This window comes from Trachemys scripta, chromosome 20, assembly GCF_013100865.1.
Source record: "Trachemys scripta elegans isolate TJP31775 chromosome 20, CAS_Tse_1.0, whole genome shotgun sequence".
Lineage (NCBI taxonomy): Eukaryota > Metazoa > Chordata > Testudines > Emydidae > Trachemys > Trachemys scripta.
Window position 1 is genome coordinate 8,391,753 of NC_048317.1, and position 12,747 is coordinate 8,404,499.

The 12,747-nt window shown below is 53.3% G+C and overlaps 1 protein-coding gene across 4 annotated transcripts; it reads right to left on the reverse strand.

Annotated features, from left to right (window-relative positions):
- Window positions 1-258: 258 nt before the first annotated feature.
- On the reverse strand, window positions 259-11,226 carry IFNLR1 (interferon lambda receptor 1). 4 transcript variants are annotated; one of them, XM_034754324.1, is made up of 7 exons: window positions 11,116-11,226; window positions 9,930-10,074; window positions 6,939-7,117; window positions 5,713-5,861; window positions 4,727-4,883; window positions 3,670-3,800; window positions 259-2,075 (listed from the first exon to the last, which is right to left on the reverse strand). In XM_034754324.1, exons 1-7 carry the CDS (start codon window positions 11,171-11,173, stop codon window positions 1,146-1,148), a joined length of 1,749 nt encoding a protein of 582 aa, XP_034610215.1. In that variant the 5' UTR covers window positions 11,174-11,226; the 3' UTR covers window positions 259-1,145. The 4 variants fall into 4 exon arrangements, with proteins under 4 accessions (XP_034610215.1, XP_034610214.1, XP_034610212.1 ...); XM_034754323.1 differs by having other exon boundaries at window positions 4,727-4,886; XM_034754321.1 differs by lacking the exon at window positions 11,116-11,226 and adding an exon at window positions 10,185-10,676 and having other exon boundaries at window positions 4,727-4,886.
- Between the last annotated feature and the right edge of the window lie 1,521 nt (window positions 11,227-12,747).

Consider the following 12,747-nt stretch of genomic DNA (forward strand, 5'->3'; position numbering starts at 1 on the left):
AGAAGAACAGGAGTACTTGTGGCACCTTAGAGACTAACAAATTTATTAGAGCATAAGCTTTCGTGGACTACAGCCCACTTCTTCGGATGCATATAGAATGGAACATATATTGCTCTCTGTATGTTGTATATATATCTCCTCAATATATGTTCCATTCTATATGCATCCGAAGAAGTGGGCTGTAGTCCACGAAAGCTTATGCTCTAATAAATTTGTTAGTCTCTAAGGTGCCACAAGTACTCCTGTTCTTCTAACTGCACAATGACAGCTGGGAAATGGAAGTGTGCTGGCCTGGGTTGAAATCCACACACAATTGGAACATGCCATGTTGCCAGCGTTTTACTGGCAGTTTTACACAGCCCTTGGCTGTGTCTTCACTGACAGAAAGGTGTGCGTCTTTTACAGTACAATAACTAAGGCTAAGATTTAGTCAGGGGTCTTTATAGTAAAAGTCATGGACAGGTCACAGGTCATGAATATTTGTTTATTGCTCATGGCATGTCCGTGACTTTTACTATAAAGACCCCTGACTAAATCTTAGCAGCTCCGTGGCACCATTGCACTGGGGGAACCTTGGAGGTCGACAGCTGCCTCTGCTTGGCAGTGGGGGCTGACTGCACCTGGCCAGCCATTGCTGAGGCTCCTGGGGCCAGCTGCTTGGATGGCCCTCGGGTCAGCCACACCGGCTACTGCAGAAGTCCCGGAAAGTCACTGAATCCATGACTTCCCCGACCTCCATGACAGAGGTCATGCAGCCTGAACAATAACTAACCCGAGATCCTTATCTCAGTGTAAAATTCTAAGTGGAGACAAGGCACTTGTAGTGTTACCATGAGGTAGCTAGGCAAGACTAGCACCATAACCCTTCCTGGGGTCGATCTCACTTTGCTTACCTCATGGTAAAACTACAGTGCCTTGTTTTTCCAGCGGGATAGCTAACGTGCATTAGATACCCCATGATAAGAACCCACCTCTTTCTGTGAGTGAAGACCTAGCCCTAGGCAGGACAAACGGTAGCAGAAAGCACTATGCATGGGTGGTAATGCATAAGCAGCATAAATCTTGGGTCTGACAAACACTTGTCCTTGTTTTCCTCCTGGATGGAGCTCCCTAGATCCAGGCCAGCCACAGGGTCGCTATCCCAGTCAGTTCCTTGGCATATAACGCACATGCTGATATCCCTGGAATTTAAAGATTGGATCGCTCTCTTGCTGCAAGCTGCCACCTTTCCCCCGTGTCTCAGCTTCAAAAGTCTCGCCTACTAGTGAGGCCAGGGATGGTGGGTCTTCTTCCGAGCACACGGTGAGGCTGTCGCTGTCGCTTGCGATGCCCTCGTCCTCTGCGAGCTTTAAAGTCTGAAAGCAAACAAGCTGCCCCTCAAGAGGGAAGCCGTCGGAGACCTGGCTGACTTCTAGTGCGACACACACTATTGGGTCAGGATAAGGATGCCACTGATGGTTGGTGTTATGGGGATGTCTCATTTGCAGGCTTTGCTCATAAGCAGGAGGCTTCCCATTCAGCCCCTCTGTCAACACAGTCATCTGAAGGAAGGTGTCTTCTTGGCAGACAAGCTGCCCATGTCCATTAGTAGCTGGATATCGGGCTTCAATGAGAGAGAAGTCTCCCAAGGAGGAACTCTCAGAAAAGAAGGATTTCTCACTGTCTTGGAACCCAGAGGTGTCCTCCTTGGCCGAGCCCCTCCTCCAAACAGGCTGAGAGAACCCTAACCCTGCTAGGTCAGACACAGATCCTCCCTCAAGGTGGGAGCCGCCCAGTTCAGAACCCGATTGGGTCCCTTGGTGACTCGTGCTGGCTACTTGGCAGTTGGGAGCTCTCTTCAGGAACCGAGGCATTTCAGTGTAGGGTCTGAAACTGCTGCTGTCATCCTCCTCCTCTTCCTCCCAGAGTGAGGGGAGAGAAGCATTTAGTGATACGTTGTTCCTCACTGAAGGACCACTCCTTCTCCCTCCCAATTCTGGCTTCTCCATGCAGGCTAGGAGGTCTTCCTCAAAGAACTCCTTTTCGCTGGGCTCCTTCTCAAGGATCGTCCCAGGAGCCCTGAAATGGGAGAAGTCCTAGCAGGAAGGGAAATGAGATTGGCAGGTTAAAGGGGGTTTTCATTTTGACAGATACTTTTTAAAGCAATTGTAGTGGGCATGGGAAGTGCCAGAGAGCCTGGAGAATGGCTCTTATTGTGGGACTGTACAGCACAATGGGGTCCAGTCCCAACTGACTTCAGTTGGGGTGACCAGACATCCTGTTTTTAAAGGGACAGTCCCGTATTTAAGCTCTCCTGCAGGTGTCCCGACTTCTTCTTAAAAACAGACAAATTGTCCCGTATTTTCTGTCTCCCCCGCATCAATACGGTGGTCTTGCTGCTGGCCGGATCCCTGCTCGCCAGCCACCCGCCCACCAGTGATGAAGGGGTGGGTGTCCAGTGGCGGACGATGGGGGTGGGTGTGCAAGGCTGCTGGGAGGGCAAAGATACAGCGCGTGGGGCTGGCCGCTCCCCCTGATGGTTCATCAGCGCAGCCCCTACTGTGTGCCAGCTCTCGGCCAGCAGGGCCCCGCCACCCTGTCCTGTTTCTGGCTGGTGCTGGCTGCGCGCTGCGGTGGCTGGTGCGTGCTGGCAGGCGCCAGGCGATGGCCAGTTACGTGTCGCCTCTGCTGCCCACCCATTGGCCCTTTACATGCTCCCCACTCACTGTCCTCTCCCTGCTTTGCCCCTTCCCCCCCTTCATATCTCCGCCAAGGGGTCGCATCCTGCTCCCAGCGCTGTATGGAGAACCCCTGGTCGGAGAGCTCAGCTCACCAACAGCGCTGGCATGGGAAGCCTCTCCGCCCCTCAGCTAAGCTCTGAAGTGGCGGGACTGGGGGAGGGGGGGGGGAGAAGTAATTTCCAGCCTGTTCACGACCGAACCTGCAGGCTCCACAGCAGCCCTCAGGGCAGAGGCGTAGCACCTTCTTCAGCACCCCACCCCCGGGTCTTGCCCCCAGGAAGCGTAGGGCTGCTCCATCCCCTAGGAATCCTCCCCTGCCGAGCCACCTCTCTGGCCGGGTTCACTGAAGCCCCTGCAGGCAGGTTCCCTGGGCCCTGGTGCACAATGCAGCCTTAGGGCTTAACCTCTTCCTGCCTGCGCTATAGCCCGAGGTGGTTGGCTTATGTGGGTGACCAGCAGCAGCCTGGAGGTGTTAGCTGCCTTTTGACACTGTGCAGGCAGAAAGGAACAAGCTGCTTCCAGCCACACTGGGGGTGGGGGGAGGAGAGGAGATGAGCTCTGCAAAGACATGGGCCAGGTCATCCCCCCCCCCCCCCCCCTGCGGCTGGAAGCCGCTCCTGTCCCTTCCATACCTCTAATAATTTTTGTTGCCCTTTTCTGAACCATTTCCAATTCCAATATATCTTTTTTGAGATGAAGCGACCACATCTGCACGCAGTATTCAAGATCTGGCCATACCAGGGATTTATATAGAGGCAAGATGATATTTTCTGTCCTATTACCTATCCCTTTCCTAAGCCTTGTGTGCTACCGCTCTACAAATACACTGAAGTATGTGTTATCTGATCTCAATTCTGGACCCAATCCTGAGAAGTGCAGGGGAAATCGGGAAGAGTTGCAGGAACACAGCAGCTTCCAGGATTGGCCCAATAATGCAGTCTTTCCATACCAAAGCTTGAGGCCTCTTCACTCTCTTGGCAGCTTGTTTACACAGACATAGGATGGACGCAGCAGCAGCGCAAAGGAAAAGCAGGACAAGCAATGGGACTGCAATGGTGACTAGGAACTTCCAGTCCACGGCTGCAAGAGAGAAAGCCAAGAAATAGTTCTGTTGGTGTGGACATGTTCTACAAGTACTACTAGCTTCTTACAGCTAGGGTGACCTGACGTCCTGTTTTTATAGGAGCAAAGAGACCTGTGGCGCCTTATAGACTAACAGACAGTTTGCTGCTTTTTCAGATCCAGACTAACATGGCTACCCCTTTGATACTTGTTTTTATAGGAAGAACAGGAGTACTTGTGGTACCTTAGAGACTAACAAAGGTGCCACAAGTACTCCTGTTCTTCTTTTTGCGGATACAGACTAACACGGCTGTTACTCTGAAACTTGTTTTTATAGGGACAGTCCCGTTTTTTGGGACTTTTTCTTACCTAGGCGCCTATTACCTCCCACCCCCTTTCCCGTTTTTTCACAGTTGCTATCTGGTCACCCTACTTACAGAGGACTTCTCATCCGTTGATCTCAAACCTGAGTGTCATTCTCCTCATTTGACAACAGCCTAGACAAGGAAGTGATTTGGCCAGCAACAGAACTCAGGTCCGCCCACATCCAGACCAGCATCCTGTCTAAAGCTGGTGAAAACCTAATTGGTTTTCTTACAGAAAACGTTGCTGAAAATGGCGGGGGGGGGGGGGGGGGAAGAACCCCTTTAATCTAAGTTCTCCATGGACAATTTACATTTTCAGGGGAAATTTAAATACCAAAAATTCTGGGCTGAAAAACCAAGTTATTTTGGCCAAAATATTTTGGTTTATGGCCAAAGTCTTTCAGTTTTTCGGACATTTTGGTTTTTGACAAAAATTTTCACAGAAAGGAGACACTTTTTTGCAAAACCAGCCTCTTTCCTGGACCCAATTCTCTGTCAAAAACCTATTTGGATGGAAAAATTTCCTCCCAGCCCTGCCCCTTCCCACCGATCCCTTGCTCCCTCCCAGCAGGGCTGTACCTTTGGACTTGAACAGCACGCACACCGGCTTGGAGAACTCGCTGTGTTTTAGTTTGATTACTTGGAAAGAAGCCCTGGCACTCAGACAGTAATTGCCGCTGATCTCCCGAGTGTTGATTGTTATCTTGTCCCACTTCATGTTGTCGCAGTACTGAATCTGCTGAGACACAAGGAAAACGGAGGGTTGGAGACAGTTGGGGTTCTCTGTTCAGACCTGGATCCTTTAGACTCTGGAGGGACCTTTGAGATATGTCTCTCCTCTTCCGTGTGTGTAGATGTTAGCCAGGCAAGAACCACGTATTACTCCACAGACCCCTGGTCTGGCACTGGTATTTCTCATTTGACTATTTCAGTCTTCTAGGCCTTGGCTGCACTGGGGGCAGGGCTGGCGCAACCCATTAGGCAACCTAGGTGGTTGCCTAGGGCGCTGCGATTTGGGGGTGGCGACCACGGTGGTATTTCCGCAGCAGGACCTTCCGCCGCCTCTGTGGGGGGGCGGCATTTCGAGGCGGGACCTTTCGCCGCCTAGGGCGGCAGAAAAGCTGGCAGCGCTCCTGACTGGGGGGCTAATTTGCACTGAGTGTTTTGCACACTAACTGGTGCATGTGAGACGGCATGCTCTCTGACTGTGTACACAACATCAGCTGTTCTCTGATTCAGTACCTATCAGCGCGTCTCACGCTTTGGACTTTGTGTGGAGGACGTAGGCAGCGTTCTGGACAGGTATCCCATGAGGCTTTGCTTCTTAGCAGGACTCTATGTATCCTGAGACTTTTGTCTCTGTGCATTGTGGGATATATAGTGGAAAGAACTGGAATCTTGGATATGGGGGGGTCAAACAACTATTCCCATGATTCCCAGTTCCCAAAAACCCAGATCCAACCCACTCCCCTCCCCAGAACTTTAGAGATATTTGGATCAAGATCCAAGCTTTGCATCTCCAGTACGTATCTATGCCTAATCCAATGAAACACTGGTCTTCTGACCTTGTCTTCAGTTCCGGCTTCCCAGAAGTCCAGGTCATACTTCAGATCGATAAAGGTGCTCTCCACACAGGAAGCCAGGGGGAAAGCGGCACTCACATTGATTGTACTTTCCGACACGCTCACTTCTAGTGCTGGGGGAGCCAGTTCCACTGTAATTGAGTGCCCAGATGTTAGAGCAGCACTCGCATAGATCCCAGTATGCAGCCAAAAGCCAGCCACCCAAACAGGCCACGTACAAAGTAACCCGGGACACTAAGTTTTTGTGAAGCTCAGGCTCTTTCTTAGATGGATATCAAGAGTTCAAAGCCAGTACTCAGGCCCGCCGACAGCATGTCTGGGTCCCAGGGCAGAACAGTCAATGGGCCCCCATTTGGGTGTGGGAGGGGATGCAGGGTCGGACTCTGGGAGGGAGTTTGGACGCGGGAGGGGGGTGCGGGCTTTTGGAGGGAGTTTGGTGCAGGATCTAGGCTGGGGCAAGGGGTTGGGGTACAGGAGCGGGTCAGGGGTCAGTGCTTACCTTGGGCAGCTCCCAAAAGCGACTGGCACACCCCTCTGGCAGTGGCTCCTAAGCGAGGGGCCTAGGGGGTCTCTGCGTGCCGCTGTCCACAGGCACTGCCCCGCAGCTCCCACTGGCCACAGTTCCCAGCCAATGGGAGCTGTGGAGTCAGCACTCGGGGTGGGAGCAGCGCGTGGAGACCCCCCTCCCCAGAGGCCGCAAGGACGTGCCAGCTGCTTCCGGAGCAGTGCAGAGTGAGCGCAGGCAGGAAGCCTGCTTTAGCCCTGCTGCGCTGCCGGCGGCGGCCCCCAGGCCCTTTTAAATCACCCCGGCCCCTGGACAGTTGCCCCCTTTACTCCCATCAGTGGGCCTGCCAGTGCTTTAAGCATCTGACTTGGCGGTAGCGGAAGCCACGATCTCAATGAACATGTTGGATAACAAAGGACAAAGAGCCCGGGATCAGAAACTCCACAACTGGCAGTGTCCTGCCCCCAGGGGAGGTTGTTGAGACTCAGCTCTCTGCATAGGGCCTACAGCTGTAGTGTGGGTCTGTTCTATTCAGGTTCTTATGCCGTGCCCATCACCATGGTATCTGAGCACCTTACGAAATCTTACAAGCGTGGAGGAGAGGAGAGAGAAACTCCAAACTCTTCTAACGCTGTGGGAGCATCACACAAACATTCTCTCTGGAAAGGCCGTTCAGCCATAGCAGAGACTAACAATAACGTACCATCAAACTGATATTCCATGAATCCCGACTCCACCCAGGGGGACTGGCGCCCTGCCGACAGGGCTTTGACACGGGCGCTGAATTTGTTGTATGGGTCTGACACACAAGTCAGATTGCAGGTGGTTTGGGAAATGTTTCTGCAGTGTTGGACCTTTTCCCACCGCTTTACTTGAGTCCATCTGAAAGAAGAAACAAAACCAACACAGTGTTGAACATCTAGTGCTTCTTCGGGCTAGCAGGGGTGGCGTTTTGCAGAACTGGCACCAAACGTGGCTGCGGGCTTACGGCAGAGCTCTCCCCACATTTGCCTCTTTCCAGGGATTGGCCCTGGTAAAGGGACAGAGCCCAAATTCTAATTATTGAAATGGCCCCAAAGATTTACATTCTGCTTTACAGCAACAGAATGAAAGGAAGGATTGCCCAGTGGTTAGGGTGCAAACCTGGAACTCGGGCAACCATGGATCAGATCCCCTTTTCTGACTCAGACTTCCCGGGTGACCTTGGGAAAATCACACATGGCATGTCTCTACAGGACTAAGCAGTGCTTCACCATCTACACTGCTATTTACTCCTTTGCTGGGGGGCGTGCTTGGTCTGTACTCCACACACCACGATATGCGTAGACACAGCCTTAGTGTCCGTGCCTCAGTTTCCTTGTAATAGCACTGCCCTGCCTTGCAGGGATGTCAGGATGAGCAGCACATTAAACACGGTCAGGCACTCATAGATTACAGCGATGGGGGCCAGGTAGAAGGAATGAGACTCAGTCTCTTCCCTTAAAAGCTTTACAACGCCAGGCCAAGATTTTCAAATGTGACTTGGAATTTTAGGCACCTGTGGGGGTTTTTTGGGTGTCCTACTTGAGCTGCCTTAAAAGGTCCTGATTTCCAGGGGGATGGTCCTCTGCAACTCCTGAGGATCAGGCCCCTTGAAAGTGTCTCACACTGGGGCCCGCAAGTCACTTTTGAAACTCTTAGCTTAAGCTGATTGGGCCTGCTCCAGGCCCGTGGAGGCCAGTGGAAAGGCTCCCATTGACATCCCTGTGGGACGGATCAGGATCTGCAAGTCCTCCCATTGTGGGCTGCACAAGCAGGCCCTGGGGAAGGAGAGGCCAACACAGGCAGGAGGAGAGGCAGCCCAGGGGAGGGAAGGCTGGTGGAGGATCAAAGGAAGGGGAGGTTTGAAGCAGTGGGTTTTAAGGAGAGATAAGGAAGAGAGAGATTGTGCTTGGTAGATGAGAACAAGGGGCCAGATTCTCCACTCCGCTGCACCAGCTTCCTGCTGGTGAAACGCCATGTCTCCAGTTATACGGTCATCAATGGATAGACTCCTACTGACTTGGCTCAGGCCCCAAAGGAACCAGGTCCATGTGGACGGACACCACCTGGAGAGGGAGGCAAAGCCGGAAGCAGGGGCCAGCTGAAGGGAGCAGCAAGGAGAGAGACCGTCTAGGGAGAGGTGAAAGAGGAAGGCAGAGGTTGGGGCAGGTGAGATTAAGGAACTTGAAACTGCAGTGGTAAGAGACAGGAAGCCAGATAGGGACCACAGGGATGTGCTCAGAATGGCAGGGGAGAAAGGGAATTGTAGCAGCCAGGCTGCGTGGGGTGCAGTAGGAGGGTCCCCAGAACAGCACAGAGAGCAAACACAGCTCTGCTGGCCTGGGCAGCGCCAGAGAGTCCTTTTAACCAGGCTCTAAGCTGCCTGCACCCCAGCTCCCCTCAGTGCTCTACACAGGGTTGCCAACTTTCTAATCACACAAAACAGAACACCCTGGCCCCACCCCCTGCCCCACCTGTTCCCTGAGGCCCCACCCCTGCCCCTTCTCTTAGACCCTACCTTCGCTCACTCCATCCCCCCTCCCTCTCTCTCCCCCACCCTCTCTCCCCACCCTCACTCACTTGCTCATTTTCACCAGGCTGGGGCAGAGGGTTGGGGTGTGGGAGGGGGTATGGGCTCTGGGCTGGGGGTGCGGGCTCTGGGGTGGGGCCAGGAATGAGGGGTTTGGGGTGTAGGAGGCGGCTCCGGGCTGGGGCTGAGGGGTTTGGAGTTTGGGAGGGGGCTCTGGGCTGGGGCAGGGGGTTGGGGTGAGGGAGGGGGTACAGGCTCTGGGCTGGGAGTGCAGGCTCTGGGGTGGGGCCAGAAATGAGTAGTTCAGAGTGTGGGAGGGGGCTCGGGGCTGCGGAAGGGGTTAGGGTGTGTGTGGGGGATGTGAGGGCTCTGGCTGGGGGTGTGGGCTCTGGGCTGGGGCCAGGGATGAGGGGTTTGGGGTGCATGAGGGGGCTCTGGGCTGGGGCAGGGAGTTGGGACGCAGGAGGGAGTGGGAGATGCAGGCTCCAGGAGGGCGTTTGGGTGCAGGAGGGGGCTCAGGGCTGGGGCAGAGGGTTGGGGTGAGGGAGCTGGGAGAGGGTTCAGGGTGTTGGCTCCAGGTGGCGCTTACCTCAGGTGGCTTCTGGGAAGCTGCCAGCATGTTCCTCGGCTCCTAGGTGGAGGCGCAGCCAGGTGGCTCTGTGCGCTGCCTCGCCCTCAGGCATCACCTCCGCAGCTCCCATTGGCTGCGGTTCCCAGTCAATGGGAGCTGCAGAGCCCGCACTCATGGCACAGGCAACACGCAGAGCCCCCCTGGCAGCGCCTCCACTTAGGGTCTGCAGGGACATGTCTCTGCTTCTGGAGAGCTGCACGGAGTCAGGTAGGGAGCCTACCAGCCCCGCACCAACGGGACTTTTAATGGCTTGGTCAGCGGTGCTGACCGGAGCCGCCAGGTTCCCTTTTCGACCGGGTGTTCCAGTTGAAAACCAGACATCCGGCAATCCTAGCTCTACAAGGAATGGCTCTGGAGCTCATCAGTTTGTTTGCGGGCCTGGTCCATCCAGCAAAAAAAGCTATGAACAGACCCCACTAATAGAACCGCCACCCACAGTTCTCCCCGCACCCCACCCATCATGGGAACAAGCCCCAGGCGCTCCTAGTCACTTTCACTTGCGGGATACCCACTTTCGGTACCTCACAGTATACAGCACATCTGGTGGGGACCCCTCTCCGGGGAGCCATGTCAAAGCCATGCCGAAATCCTTCGACAGCAGCGTCACGTTGCGAGGGGGGGACAGTCGCACGGTGGGCTGCCCCAGAGCTACAGAGCCTGGAAAGGAAGGAAATAAGAAGGAAAAGCTATTTGAATGCTCCAGGCTTGATTCTGGGGCTGGGACAGGTTTGGGCGCTCATGGGAGAACAGCACGTGTGAGGACCTACTGCTCTCTGACGCCTTCCTGCACCGCTCCCGATGGGCGTGATTCACTCCGGCCCTGGGGGGTGTTTGGAGCATGTTGTGATTTGCCCATTTTCCTGCCTCTCAGGCTTTGTCCTTCAAGCGCAAGAACCCGCTCGGTGCATCTGAGTCAAGCCTCAGGGAGGTCGTAGGCTGCCCACGCGTTTCTCAACCCCCAAAAGCAGCTTGGGGTTCAGATCCAGCTCTGGGGAAAGGACTGGATCTGTTCTTAGTTTACGTGCTCTGGTTTGACGGTGCTACCTTCAGTTCCTACGGCAATTCCTCAGACAACTGTTTCAACTCCAATTTTTTTAAACAGATTGCTCCAAAAATTCCAGATTTCCGAGTGCGAAGAAGGCCACGGCCCTGCCAGTCCTGCACACCAGGCACCTGGGGTTTTCAGGACAGAACCAATTTCTAGCTATCCCTGCTCCTTCAGCAAGATGCTTTTCAGGGTAGGTCCACATCTGAGGTGGGGGTGTGATGCCCAGCTCATGTAAATGTACCTGCACTAGCTCTGCGTGAGCTAGCGCCTAACAATAGCAGCATGTCCACAGCAGCACTGGCAGCGGCTCAGACGAGCCATCCCGAGAACAATCCCACCTGACCCCCCGGGCCTGTGCCCCCACGGACACACTGCTAGTTTTAGGCACTACTCGAGCACAGCTAGTGTCGGTATATCTCCATAAACAGGGAATCCCCCCTCCCATTTCAAATGTGGGCACACCTGAGAGGAAAACCTTTCATTTGACATTTATCCGCCCCAGAGCCTTACATTTCACTCCTGTTTACATGGCCGAGGCCCCGTCCACAGAGACTTTGATTGCTTTGGCAAAGACAAAGCAGAAAGCATTTGCTATGCTTGGACTATGCCCTTAACATGAGCAAAGCAGCACAAAGATTTCCATACCGTACCTAGAATCTGCTGTAAGGAAGACAGAGCTACCAGGATTCCGATTCTCCCGGCAGACATGCTGAAGCCGAGACTTGTAATGTGTTTCTTTTCTTATGACCACTTTCGTTATCCAGTTTCCTGTAATAAGTTGCATTGCCAGTCAGCCACCCACAGGAGAACACAGGAACCACACCCTGAGATAAAGGCAGCCTCGCACATCAGCTGCAATCCACTATAGTTTGAATATAGGACACTTGTGTGTAAGGGCACGGAGCTCCCGGTTTAATGACTGCTGTAATAAAAGAAAACAACTCTCAATCTTTAATGATAAATACGCTCTAGCCTTCCCTTCCAAAGTGCTTTACAAATACTTCTGCTTCCAACTAACCATCTTATGTCGGGAAGTATTCTTAGATCCATCCATAGATTTCAGGGGCAAAAGAGATCATTATGATTACCTAGCCTGTGTGTCTAGTAGCAGGCCAAAGCATTTCATCCAGTCATTCCTGTGTTGAGCCTATATCTTTGGGTTCAGCATATTTTTAGAAGACATTATTATGCTCATTTTACAGATGGGGAAACTGAGTCACGGAGATGTGGAAAGTGACCTGCCAAAGTCACACTGAATCAGTGGCAGAGCTGGGACTAGACTCCAGGTCTACACCCAGTCACACCCCTGGGTGCTTTCTCACAGAGACCGTAGGTTTCTCCTTTGTGTATTGAGAACTGTTAATGCTCCAGGCTGACCCAGTGCGCCCCCTTGCCAGTGAGTGTGGTGTTGCAGGTGAGCCCTGACTTGATTTTTCCCTCACCAGCATTTCAACAAGTCCAGACAGACTGATAGATGATTGTGGAGTGTTTCATCGATTAACAAAAAATGCAATGCAGAACATAAACAAAACTTTCACCCCAGCATCTCCACATCCCCAGCATCTCTGCTAGTGCAGATGCTCTAAGCTGATGAGAGAAATGTTGAAATCTCAAAATCCTCTTCAAAAGGGAATGAGCTTTCTCCACCAAGCTCTGCCCAGAGGCTGGTTCACTCACTGCTGCCTGCATTGCGCAGTGGAACCTTCACTTGCAGGAGAACCAAAGCATAGGAGCAGGGTATGGGCGGCCATTGTTTTGTTCCTGTCATTGGCCCGGGGCATCCCGTCATCCCCCTTTCCCGGGCACATTCCCGGCCACTCTCTGGAGATGCTCAAGTCCTGGGCACCAACAACTCTTTCGGATGCCTCAGAACTCAGTGAGGGATCTACTGTGTCTGTTAATGAGGCTGGAGGGTGGGGGCTAGGTCTGCGAGGCTCCCCTGTGGTGGTGAACAAGACAGCTGGGGAGAGACAGGCACACAGGAGGTGTGAGCAGTGCACACAGAGACAGCAAATGCACATGTGTGTGCTAGGGCTGCCTGCACACATGTGCCTGGAATGAAAGGCTGACACGCAGTGTTGTTGGTAGCCAGGTGATCTTTATCCCCAGGCCCCAGTCATCTGACATGATTCAGGGTTATAACAGGTTAATATCCCCATCCATGGCAGAGGGTCAGAGAGCGTTCATTGATTACAGTGCTGAAAGAGGGTGACTCACCGGGGGGAAGGTAGAGGAAGTTTCCAGACCTGGAATGGGGTTGCATAGGAAGGTGAGTAGCAATT